We start from the raw sequence: 13,362 nt of genomic DNA, 5'->3' as shown, positions 1-13,362 counted from the left end.
TTCCCCGGCGCTGAATTAGGTGGGAAACACATATGGGTTAAATGCAGAGGACACATTTCGTTATTGTGCACTGTGTGCTGTGGTGTGTCAACAATGACCACTGATCACCTAATTCTTTTGTTTTACATTAATCCATTCACACCGAGTTAAGTGGGTAGTGATTAATTCTTCCTTCATTTACAATCTCTTTAGGCTATATCGTACGTTTAAGGCAAGAATAGTGAAACCAGATTGCTTCAATCCACAGTGTGAACTCTGTTGATTTTATTATATCGTATATTTTTTAAAGTCAGTAATGTTTTTAATTCAAATCTATTTGTCATAGTTGCATTGTAGTTATAATTTAATCTAAACGGGCCAGGTGACGACTGCGCTTTTTTGGTTTAAATGTACATTGTTCCTAACACTATCAGATGTACATGAGATGAAATACACCAGCAAGGTTAAAGTACAGATCTCCGTCTGAAAGTTATAATTCGCAGTGCAATTACACCATTTTGCGCGACAAACAGGATCGATCCGAAACAGGAAAATACTACATCTCGCCACCAGGGTGTGCAGATAGACGGTGTCTAAAAATGTATTAACCTGCATCAGCATTGCGTGTCGCAGCCTTGGCCGGAGCTCTCTGCTGCTCCCTCAGTGAGTGCTGCAAATAAGGGCGCCTACAGGGAGACACAATGGCCTGTGGTGTCACCACATGTACGTTCTTGTCACATGTTTCCCCGTCAGGCAGTGACCCAAACCACATTATCAGTAAGCCAAAATGTTCTTTAGGGTCAGTACAATACGTGAGACACATTACAGATGCAGTGAGTGTTTTTCGTAGTCACATCACTTGAAAATCAGATTTGCTGCTGTGAATACTGTTTGTTTTAGGGCTGACAGAACAACAGTGACTCCGTGAGAAGTGTGGGGAGTTAAATCCAGTTGCCTGTCCTCACGCCTGCCGTTTGCACGTTTCCTCTCACAGCGTAAACACATTCATTTCCGAGGACCGACCTGCTTCTAGGGAATCAGAGATCCTGCAGTCTGTATTCCTGTGGCGATGAGTACTATCATGAAAGTTACCGGCTTTCTTGTCATGCACCACCGTCCATCTCTGCTTCTAAAATTTGTGTGGAGAGCATCAAAACAGCCAAACCCTACCTCAGTATAATATAGCGTAGCATCCATTTGTTTTCCATTTGTGTCCCATCCATTGTCGCGGGGGGTCCGGAGCCCATCCCGGAAGCAACGGGCACGAGGCAGGGAACAACCCTGGACGGGGGGCCAGCCCATCCCGTGTGCATGGTAAATAGTCAGTTGCACCATGCAATGAAAATCTTACTCTGCATGTTCAGTCTGTGCACAGTTGACACAGACCAAACAAAAGACACAATATCAAAGACAGACAGAGTGCAATGTAAACATATAAACATATAGTACAGGAGACAAATATGCATGAGGTATATCAATGTGATACAGATAAGAGAGAAAGAAATTCTTCAAGTAGAGATGGATGGGTTGTGCAAAGGCTGCAGAAGGGGCGCGAACTCATCGCAATGCAGTGAATTTTTTAAACATTAAAAATTAATATTTAAATATAAATAAAAAAAAAAACACTGAATCCAATGTAATGTCTAATAAGTGAACATGGACAAGTGAATCTTGGTACTACAAATAAAGGGGGGTTTCTCTTGGCATTTACATGCGTTTGAAAGCTTTCCCATTACTAATAATACCGCTGTTGCATAAAGCGCACTGCGAAGCCCGGGAAGGTGGAAGCGTCCCTGCCTGGAGCGGCCGCTAGGTGGCGCCGCCGGGTGTCGGGGACGCGCAGGTCTCCACCCAGCCCCCGCCAGCAGCGCTCTCGGGTAACGCGGAGCGCCGGGCTGCACTGATTGGAGAGTTTGATCGGGAAAGATCTCGTTTGGCGCAGGAATGTCTCGCAGCTAGAGGCGCAGGCTCGGAGCGAGGTGGGCGAGCTGATGAAAACGGCGAAAAAGCAGTAACCACCGTCGCCGATCCAGGAAAAATACTCGATATTTTTAGCGGCGACTGCGTGTGGGCAGCTTGGGGAAGCGCGGCGGAGACGCGCCCGGCGAATCCCGGACGGCTGCCTGTCGCACCACGTAGGTAAGGAGGCAGCGCATTTCCCCTCCGATGGGGGGGGGTTAAAGTTTGCTCTTGTAAAATTTGAGATTTTTTTTCCCCGAGACGTGGATATTTTCTCGGCTGGCGTTAAACACTTCGCTTCACCAGCGCTTATTTATAGCAGTAATAGTATTTTTAATTGATTCGCATACGTGTACATAATGTAAACGTTTCAGTTGGTTGAGTTTGTTAGATAATCATAATACACCAAACTTAACCTTGGGGTGTTTCTCTCCGTTTGTTTACCCATTTTCCGCCGAATAATGTGTTTTTCTGCTATTGTGGTGTAGTAGTAGGTTAAGGAGCACGACGGAAGTTATAGTGGATTCTCACAACAGTAGAACAGTGTTTGTGTTTTTTTGTGAAATGGATAATTACTGACATTACTCGGTAGAAAAGTTTATATTCGTTATACTTTCAGAGCAAATACTTATTTTGTAGCTTGTTCATCGATGACATAGACTATTTTAAAGCGAAACTACCTGGAAGCCCCGGTTGCTTAACCCGTAAGTCACGTTCACCTTAATCGCGACTTAATAATAATACTCATAGACATGGCCGGTTAAGGTCGATGATTCCCCCCTCCCCGATATGCGCGGATCGCACGGCGCTCTGGGCCTCCGCCAGCACCCGTTTTAACATGGAGGAAGCGGAGGCGAGGAGCCAAGCTCCCCTCCCGCGAAGAGCGGCACGGACAAGTCAGAGACACCGGCCCGCAGACACGGCCTCTAAGCCCTCACTCTCAGGACCAGCCAGAGACACCCTTCCGCGGAAACACCGCCTCTGAGACTTCACTTTGAGGACCAGCCAGAGACACCCCACCACAGAAATGTGGGTCCCGGGGCCACCAGAGTGACGATGGGGACTTGTTGATACTTCACAGGATTTGGACGTATCAGTTTGACCCTTGTAGAAACTATACACCCCCCCCCCCCTGACTGTGTACCTGTTAGAGACACCACTGCAGAATTGTGTAGTAGTAGTTGGTACTTTGTAGAATTTGAAATATCAAGGAAAATTCAAGCATCATATGTATTCTGCAGTTTTCGTCAAATCAGAATACTATTTGGTGTCTGTATGAGATGCACACTAAATTCAGCCATACCAGTACCTACTCTGAAAAAGGCCAGAAGGTGCTTTGAGTTGCATTGTGTGGTTGAAGCTGCTCGCTTGCCTTGCAGCGTTCATGTGTTGAAGACTTTCTTTGGTGAAGTTCAGACATAATGAACACCTATGATCCCCAGCGTTGACTTTTCTGAGTGCTTCATTAGGGGGACGGTCACAGCTGGCGGTCCAGCGTCGGTGGGTCTGATGTGTTCATTGTCCTCTAACATAGTGTTTATATAATCCAAAGGCAGCTTGACGGGGCTGTTAATACTGCCATAAAAGACGCAACATCACATTTCTTATTTTTAGAATGTTGTCAAATTGTTTGTGTATTTGTGGTGTTGATGTGAAGGTTGAACTTGGTTACGTTAATCAGAGTTTCCAATTCAGCCACTTCAGCATTTCTTTTGGCAGAGTGGGTGGTTTTTAAGCAGGCATGGCACCTCGTGTGGGTTGTTCCATGCTGAGGGTGGGGTGTGCACTACGTGATGACTTGGTCATAGCTGACTTAGGTCTTTTATTGTTTGGGTCGTGAGTAACATTTCGTGGTGAATCCCACCTTTGGAAGCCTTGTATACCTTACTCAGTCTTACTCGGTCTCTTCAGTTTTCACAGTCTATGTCCTTAACAGTTATGAAGCTCTTTCCCCAGTTTGTTGGTTCTGCTCTGGAGGCATGTTCACATGCTGCTTATAGCTCACTGCAGCAGTGTGCATGTTGTGTCTTTGCGTGGATGTCCTCCTCTCGTGGATTACCCAGAGTATGGGCCGTTGTTTATAGTGATTATGCTTTTGTTTACTTAATGCATGTCATGAACCTCAGAAGGTACAGTGGCAGTGTCCTTATTTGGGTTAAAATCAGGTCGGTCTTCTGGTACCTAAGATCACATCCAGGTTGCCGTTGTAAGTCATTGCCTCTGTTGCTGTTTTTTGAGGCATGCGTACGGGTGTATTTCAGGCGAAATCAAGAGGGGTTGACCTCCTGCAATGGTGAGGTGTTCCTCTGCTGATCTCAAATCTTTATTATTATTATTATTATTATTATTATTATTATTATTAAATCTTCCTGCACGTCAGCTGTGCCCTTAAGCATTCATGTAGAGAGTTGTGTGCTTCTCCAGTTTCTGAATGTTCACCTACAGATTACTGTGGCCTGGATCCCTCCTGCAGCAGTACAGGCTTAGTGTCCCTATTATAAAGGTCCTTTTTCACCACATACTTTGAATACTCTGCCAATACTCTGTGCCAGTGTTTCTCAACCCGGTCGTCGGGGACCCACAGACGCTCCACATTTTTGCTCCTACTCAGCTCCCTGCCAGCCAATTTACATTTTTACTTCCTCCCAGCTTCTGGCACAAACTTGGACTGTCTGTGGGTCCCTGAGGACCAGATTGGGAAACGCTGCTTTGTGCCATTCCTTGAAATACTGAAGAAAGCACCGTTCCTCCACGCACTGCACTTGCCGTAATATGCCTTTTTTTGCCCAGGAGGATATTGCTGTCTGTGGAAGCATTTGTGGCAGTAGGTGTGGGGAATGGCTGAGGAAGTCCCTTACACTGGTGGGAATGAGTCAGGGGCTTTGCTGTTGTACCCTTGAGCTGAGCATTTTGCGGGAATTGCTATAGTGGCTCTTCAGCTCTGTGAATGGGCAAGTGAATAAAATGCGTCAGGAATTTCTCTGGATTCAGGAAACTGTGGCCGTCTCCTCTCCTGCTGCCCCCCCCCCCCCCCTTTGTCCTCAGGCTTCTGGGCCCCTTACACCCCCCTCAACAGTAAACCTCTAATTCTCTGCTGGAAATGGCTCCACAAATTGTAGCATGGAAAACATAAAGGCTGTTGCTTTGTGGAAAGACGACCCGCGATCGCGCTCTGCCTCCCTGTTCTGCGCCGAGTAACACCACCTCTTTGCTGCATTACTTCAGCAGCCTCTCTGCTGCCTTCGGATAATGTGCTTTGATTTCGGTCGTGGGGGAGGGATTGGGTTGCCTTGCTGGTGCCCCTGGGGGAGGGGTAGGGAATGGGAGGGGGGCGCTCTCAGGAGGAGGAGGAGAGGTTCATGGATCGGGTTTCAAGGTCCTGCGGTCTTCTGTCTGCCTTTCTTTGCCAGGATGGAGACACCATGGCTGGGCCAAGGAGTACGGGGGGGCAGGTGGGGGCTTGGCCAATGAGCATGCAGAAGGGAAAGTTGGGGGGGGGCAGGTGGAGGCTGGGCCAAGGAGCATGTGTGCATCTCGTTTTCTTGGTCTGACCCCTTGTGGACAGTGGGGTTCCTTATAAAATGAGTAGGTTGTCTCCCCCGCTGCCCTGATGGCGTGTGCGGTGAGCTTCCGCCAGACGCTGGCTAATAACAGTGCCGGTATATATACGCCTGCAGATCTCCTTCAGCTGCTCGTGCACTGTCTGGGCTCCCTATCTGCCATCTTAATGGAAAGGAATTTACACACACTATAAAAGCCGTGCGGGGCTACTTAACGAACAGCCCATGGGGACGGATCTAAAGATGGGGGGCAGCATCCAGAGGGCGATGGAGGGAGATGCCTTCGACCTGTGCTCTGCTCTGCTGTGCTCTCTGTCCTGCCATGCCCTGCTCTGCTGTCTGCCCTGCTCTGCTGTGCTCTCTGTCCTGCCATGCCCTGCTCTGCTGTGCTGTCTGCCCTGCCATGCCCTGCTCTGCTGTCTGCCCTGCTCTGCTGTGCTCTCTGTCCTGCCATGCCCTGCTCTGCTGTCTGCCCTGCTCTGCTGTGCTCTCTGTCCTGCCATGCCCTGCTCTGCTGTGCTGTCTGCCCTGCTCTGCTGTGCTCTCTGCCCTGCTCTGCTGTGCTCTCTGCCCTGCTGTGCTCTCTGCCCTGCTGTGCTCTCTGCCCTGCTGTGCTCTCTGCTCTGCTGTGCTCTCTGCCCTGCCCTGCTCTGCTGTGCTCTCTGCCCTGCTCTGCTGTGCTCCTTGCCCTGCTCTGCTGTGCTCCTTGCCCTGCCCTGCTCTGTGCTCTGCTGTGCTCGGCCTTACAATGTCGGCTTTTATGATTCCATGCAACAAAACAGTGCTGATGTGCCGGGGGTCTCTGAACATCAGAAAGTCTTCATTCTCTGCTCTTTTTTGAAGATCTGAAGCAGTTTAATGCCATTTATTTCACATTGAATAGTCATAAGTGTTTTGCTTTGTTAGAAGTTGTCTCTCCAGCACTGCTTACACTGTACCTGGGATTTCACTTCACACAGCCCAGCCTAGCTTATGCCTAGTCGACTCCTCAACAGCACGTATGCTTGAAATGTGCTGCTTCCTCACTTGTACGTAATTTTGGGCAAACGTGTCTCCTAAATATTTAAATATTAATGTACATTTTTTAGCCTGGGAGACCTTACACAGGTCTCCCAGCCAGAGACACCCCCCGCACAAACACCGCCTCTGAGCCCTCACTCTGAGGACCAGTCAGAGACACCCCCTGCAGAAACGCCACCTCTAAGCCTGAATTGGCACATGATAGAACAGAAAACACTGGATACCTATCAGCACACTGTACAGTGGCTGAGAGACTGGGCTGGTGAACAGGATGTCGTTGGCTCTGAATTCACCTGGAATCTGTAGTCGATCAGGGGTGGCCAATCTTATCCGCAAAGGGCCAGTGTGTGTGTGCAGGGATTTGGTGTAACCTTTAGGTCAGCTATTCAATCCCTGGTGTGAGGACTCTTCAGCCAATCAGTCTTCTCATTAGTAATCAATTAGGGAGTTGCAACAAAAACCCCTCACCCACTATAGCATTTTCGGGATATGATTGGCTACTCCTGAACTAGATATTCTGCAGTTGTAATGGATGTTTTAAGTACTAGAAAAGTTAGTTGGGTAAAAATATATACGAAGAGGCAAGGTCTAAGTAGTAGTAAAATGTTTTGATTTATCTTTGGTGACTCTCGAGGTGAGGGTTATGAACGGGCAGGAATTACCCTTCGGGGTGTAGGGGACAAATGCAGGCTTGTCCAAGAACTTCTGCCCTCGACTGAGGTTTTCTGGTCCCTTTCACTGAAGCAGCTGGAGTTGTTTTGCCCTGAGTCATCCTTAGAGGCTGGTTGTGATGCTCTGCATGTTTATGGGTGCACTTCATCCACAATGAAGTAAGGGGGGAGTTTTCTTAAGCAGTGAAGGTCGTGGAACCTCAGTGTTCGGGCCAAGTGAGCCCCTCCCCTACCTTTTATTCTGTGAGTGTTTGAAGGTTCATGGATTGTTAGTGGACCTTGTTAAGCTTTGACGGCACTCTGTATAGGTACAAAATGAACAATATCTCTCAATGCAACAAACACAGGACATATTTTTCTTTGGCCAAAGGTAGCATTTGTGCGTTTTTTTGTGCATTGCTTGTCCAACTGCAATTTATTCCTGGGTTCGGCATTCAGTGGCCGGTGCCTTAACGTTTGCTGCAAAAGTTAATGGTGCATTTAGGTTTCAGTCACCGTCCTTTGTGTATCGGTCATATGTGCCCCTATGGGAAGTGGCCTATAGGGCAGCTTTACACAAACAGCATAACAGATTAAACCTGCATGCATCTGTGCCCTGACACTTTTACGACCCTCACAAATTTGGCTCTGATCGATTTTAAGGAGATTACACAGGCAGAGGAAAGATTTCTTCCGTAGATGTATGTTTGCTCATAATCTCTTTTTATTGAGAGCTCTTGGCCTAAGAGCAGTTTCTTAAAGGGGTTCTGGGTTGGTGAGATGAACCCTTGTGTAAGTGTATTTTGCTAGCCCAAAGTGTGTTCGCATCCCCGCAACACAAGGGAGCTTGGCTCGGTGTTCAGTGGTTGAGATCTTCCTGGGCCTGATGGACATGGCCTGAACACCGAGTAGGACTGGCTTTAAGCTGCCGGTCCAGTCGAACGCGGCCTTTGAAAGAAAAGGGAAGTGTCGGATATAAAGTCATAAGATTAGCCGCGGTCTAAATATGGCTCATGGTTCTTGATTTCCCCCCAAAGGTTGATTGCGTCATTCTGAAAGTAGTGTGCAGTTTCCTCCAAACCTTTAGTCTCTGTTGCTGATTACTGTGTATGCGCACATTTGGAAACGGTTATCCTGAGATTGGATGGATCTGTAGTTAAAGTTACTGGCCAGAAAGGTACCAGCCATGTTCTCGCTATTCATACGTTAGCTTTACAGTTAATGGTGACACTGCTGGCGGACTGCTGGCTATACTGGACAATGTCTCCTGCCCTCTGCAGGCCAAAAAGAGGACCATGTGTCCGTCTCAGAACTCGCCGTCCTTAGTTTTAGGCGTGGTTTGGGTGTGTAGAGCGAGGTGTTTCCTGCCGTGGAAATTTACCGTACTACTACTCTGACGATGAGGTCCTACCATCGGCAGCAGGCTTGTGTATCTGCAGAATTTCGGTTCACATTAAGCAGTGGGAGGTCTGGACCGGCCACCCATGAATTCCCCGTCCTTCATTCTGCAAGGAGCCGCTGATGGTTCAGTTTGGTCGGCTTGGTCCTTCTTCCCATCTTGCTCTGGTGCACTGGGTGCAGATGGTGCGTTAGACAACGGAGCGTTACAGATCGTCGCTTAACTGGTTCAGAAAAACCGATTTAAAAAATATGAATAGTACCAGTGAATACTTGGGTTGTAGTTATGTCTGCACAATATGCGTATGGCAAGATAATACTATAATTACTATACTGTCAAATACTATAATTACAACTCCACTAAGAGTATGGATGTCTGCCTTTTCTCTCCCTCCCTCCTTCCCTCTCTCTCTCTCTCTCTCTCTCTCTCCCTCTCCCTCTTCATACACCTTCCCTTCTGGCGCCGGAAAGGACTTGAAGGGCCCCACTGCAGTTGTTTTCGGCCCGCCCCCAAAACGCTTCGTCGCCAGGGCCGCCTCCGAGGCCGTTTTAGGCCGGCAGCTGGGCCTGTTCGGCGTGCAGGGCAGGGGGGGGGGGCGTGGATGTTAGCATGCCGCCGTTAGCGGTTAGACTATGCCTTTTTTTTTGGGGGGGGGGGCTGCATTGAGATTGAGAGTCTCAGAGTAGTTGACGTTCCTTATTTTGGAGATTCTCTGTAGTCAGTCCCTGTGCATTGCGCCAAAGTTGATTCGCGTTTCCATTCTGCAGACACTGGCATTAAGGAGAATTTGCTTTTGTTTGTTTGTTTATTAGGAATGTGATGTCCATGAAAAGGCGGTCCTGGCACTATAGCTTTGGGGGGGGGGGGTCTAATCTGAGTGTAGCTGCCAGATGCTGCCAAAAAAGGGCAGCAGCACGGAGAGCAGCCCCCACGCTCGGGGGCTCGCCTGGGGCCCTCATCCAGCAGCTGACGCCTCTCTAATTTTTGAATAAGGCTCTTGCTGCGCTACTGGACTCAAAAAAAGCCCTTCAAACAATGAATCTCACTGGGGCTCCGTGGGGCTGGGGGGGGGGGGGGGGTTTATCGGCAGTAAATTTATGTAAATTATGCATGGACACGAAAGTCAGCCAGCATCCATCACAAAATATTAAGGCTTACTCAGCCATTGCGGTTGACCTTATTCGGGAAAAGTGGAGATTGATTAACTAAGGATGGACTACTCGCAGAGAGACCATGTCGTCTTTAGGAATGTGCATCCACCTCAGGATGGGACGGTCACTTCGATGTACTGTATTAACTAAGGACGGACTACTCGCAGAGAGACCGTGTCGTCTTTAGAAATGTGCATCCACCTCGGGATGGGACGCTCATTTCAACGGGCTGTATTAACTAAGGACGGACTACTCGCAGAGAGACCGCGACGTCTTTGGGAATGTGCATCCACCTCGGGATGGGACGCTCATTTCAACGGGCTGTATTAACTAAGGACGGACTACTCGCAGAGAGACCGCGTCGTCTTTGGGAATGTGCATCCACCTCGGGATGGGACGCTCATTTCAACGGGCTGTATTAACTAAGGACGGACTACTCGCAGAGAGACCGCGTCGTCTTTGGGAATGTGCATCCACCTCGGGATGGGACGCTCACTTCAACGGGCTGTATTAACTAAGGACGGACTACTCGCAGAGAGACCGCGTCGTCTTTGGGAATGTGCATCCACCTCGGGATGGGACGCTCACTTCAACGGGCTGTATTAACTAAGGACGGACTACTCGCAGAGAGACCGCGTCGTCTTTCAGAATGTGCTTCCACCTCGGGATGGGACGCTCATTTCAACGTGCTGTATTAACTAAGGACGGACTACTCGCAGAGAGACCGCGTCGTCTTTGGGAATGTGCATCCACCTCGGGATGGGACGCTCACTTCAACGGGCTGTATTCAGCGTGTGCCTCCGTGAATGTGTTCTCGGTTTTTGGGGTTCAGACTCTGCTTTAAAGCACCATATTATCTTGTCTAGACTCGATTTGTCACTACAAATGCCTGGGTCATGTGACAAAGGCATACAATTAGCAAGCATATCTGTTGCTTTCCTGAGGCACTCCAGACACGTCATTGGTGTTTCTAGGGACCATGACACTGGGTGGGGGGGGGCAGCATATAAGGTCATGGGTTTTTCTTTTCACATTAATGATAGGCCTCCGCACTTTAAAATGAGTCGGCCCTCAGGCTTCAGTTGGTTCAGTCCAAAGCCTCCGGAACAGAGCTGGAATGCCGCTCTCCCCCATCCCCCCCACTCCTCTGCCCGCACCCCCCTCTCCTCTGCCCCCCCCCCCCCCCCCCCCTTCTCTGTCCTGCCTTGTTTCTTCATAGCCCTTCACACCTTGAAAGGAAATGACTCTTTCAAGTGCTATAAAAAATATAGTGATCTGCTGGGTGCATGTTTTGGTTTACTAACCCGTTTTCATCTGGACTGTGGGTCAGTTCTGAAGCTGGGGCCACTTATGCAGGCGGGGGTGGCTTTCGAATCAGCCTGGGTTCTGGTTTTGATAACAGTGGATGTACTAAAGTCCTCCGTCTCGTATGGACTGCGGCGGGACGCCACCAGTGCTGCAGAGTTAACTTTTCTCTCAAGTTATTTGACTGGCAATGAAATACTATTATTGCCTCTTGTCGTTATTTCTTTTGGAAAGCTGGGTATGGGCGCTCGCAGCGGGTTTCCGTGAAGTATTTTGACAAAGGAGCCACTCTTCTTGCCAAAATCCCGGCCACGCTCCCGTCCCCACAGATGCGGTACTCTGCCATGAGTCACCGTTTTGCCCTAAGCCCTTGCCTGCTCGCTCGCTGTGCCCCTGCTTTTTTCCTTTTTGCCTGCTTAAGGCCTCTGGCTTGCGACAGTTTCCGTAGATCATGTAGCTCTCTTCCAAAAGCTCTTGCGATATTTAGAGCTATTCTGCCAATTATCTGCGGTCTTGGAGCCTTCGAACGATTGATTTCCACTTCCTGACGCTGGCCGTCTCCTGTCCCAGTCTCGGCTAACACCGCTGATTATTTACACAGTAACTGAGCAAGGCTCTCCTCCCTTCCCATCAGGAACGTTGCCGTGTAAGAAGACACCGCTTGCGCAATCCTGACCTTCACAACACTGTACATTTATGTTCGGAGCCTGTGATAGATGGATTTTGACAGCTTTGAGTTGTCAGCCGAATTAGCTGATTCAGTGACGGGAAAAGTTCACCAATATGCCAAGTGTCCAGTCTATTGTCGAAATACAACAGATCAACAATTGCAGTGGTACGCAGTGAGAGTGTGTTTCTGATTCTTTTGTTTGGCATTGTTTTAGAAGATTAAGAATATTGTGTTTATTTTGACTATTTTAACTATTTGAAACGGCAGCTAAACAGGAAGTCAACTGCTTGTTTATAGTTTGAGTTCCTCTCGAGCTGTCGCAAAAGCTTGACTCAGACGTCTGAGATACCTGGTTACTGTGAGTCATGTGGCTCAATCTGATAAGGCATCTCTTGGCAACCATTCCAGCATTCCTAAACACCCTGAAGTAAGCAGTCCGTGGAATTCCAGCCCATAAACAAGCGCTGTTGATGTGCTTTCGCTGTGTCTGTGTGCAAGCCTGTCTGTGTGCGTGCCTGTCTCGGTGTGCATGTCTGTCTGTCTTCCATTTTGTGTGCAAGCCTGCCTGTCTGTGTGTGTACCTGCTTGTCTGTGTTCGTGCCTGTCTGTCTCTCTCTGTCTGAGAGCCTGCTTGTCTGTGTATGAGTGAGCGTTCTCTTGACTTTAGGTTTAGTTTTTCCTCACAAAGCATTTTTAGCGAATAAAATCATTGGATGAGAGGATGTCGAGGTAACCATATTACTATACTTTAGAGGATGGATCTCAACGAAGATTTCTCAGCAGGTTAAATGTTGACTCTAGCATAATACTGTGGGTACTGGTCTCTCTGTGGACTGGCGTCATTCTGAGCAGGATAGCCATACTGGGAATGGACCAGTGGTTGACTGGGAATTAACTCGACATGATTGAGGGACCCTATCTTCTGATGGCCTCAATCGCTTTCTCATAACGCCAAAATACATACATGAACTGCATAAGGCAGAAAGATGTTCACATTGAACTGTGATATAGCCAAGCTGCTGGAGAATGGGTGCTTCTCTGTCACGCGGCGTTGCTCGGAAGGCGGCTGCCGTCCGATTGTAGCTCCTTCGCATGCGTCGTATCTCTCTGTCTGCTCAAATGGCTTCTCACGCTGAGCCTCTGCAGTGACCATGTGTAATGTAATTTACAGCCTTGCCATTTTTCTTGGAATACGGTCTAGCTGTGCCCTCCTCCCCCCTCCCTTAGGTGCCTGAGCATGGCGTGCCGCCCTCTCAGCCATCTCCTCAGATCACCGGCAGAGTCTGCCTGACTCTCCAGCTCTGCATTTCCCGAAAGGTAGACCATTAATTAAAGAACCAGCTGAAGTCCCTCTCCGTACCCAAAATGCATCAGCAAACGCTGTGTTTCCGATTTGGTGTCGTTTGGTCTGCTGACACGGTGGACGGCTAGTTGTGCCTGGGTGTGGGTTGTGTGTGATTGAACCCATGTTTCTGTTGAGTGGTGTGCTTTTGATTGATCATTGATATGAGAAAGGTACCCTCACACACTACCTTTCGAGGGGTTCGAGGGGTTCATTCATGCAAATGACTTGTTGTCTTGTGTTTTATTTACCAGTCAGTAATTCTTGTCTTTGGTGACCTGTAGAGGCTGGTAACAGAGCAGCACAGATGCACATGTTGAGCGGGTT

The 13,362-nt window shown here is 48.7% G+C and overlaps 1 protein-coding gene across 1 annotated transcript in view; it reads left to right on the top strand.

The window, feature by feature from the left end:
- The first annotated feature begins 1,203 nt into the window (after window positions 1-1,203).
- The window catches only part of LOC111848416 (bone morphogenetic protein receptor type-1A-like), a 30,810-nt gene continuing 18,651 nt past the window's right edge, over window positions 1,204-13,362 (top strand). Inside the window, exon 1 of the mRNA XM_072703365.1 lies at window positions 1,204-1,293. Within this exon, the coding sequence (XP_072559466.1) occupies window positions 1,291-1,293 (3 nt within the window). The 5' untranslated portion in view covers window positions 1,204-1,290. The remainder of the gene's footprint in view (window positions 1,294-13,362) is intronic.

The sequence above is a fragment of the Paramormyrops kingsleyae genome, chromosome 20 (genome assembly GCF_048594095.1).
Source record: "Paramormyrops kingsleyae isolate MSU_618 chromosome 20, PKINGS_0.4, whole genome shotgun sequence".
Taxonomy (NCBI): domain Eukaryota; kingdom Metazoa; phylum Chordata; class Actinopteri; order Osteoglossiformes; family Mormyridae; genus Paramormyrops; species Paramormyrops kingsleyae.
The sequence above is the reverse complement of the archived record's forward strand: the minus strand, read 5'-3'. Positions and strand labels throughout refer to the sequence as shown.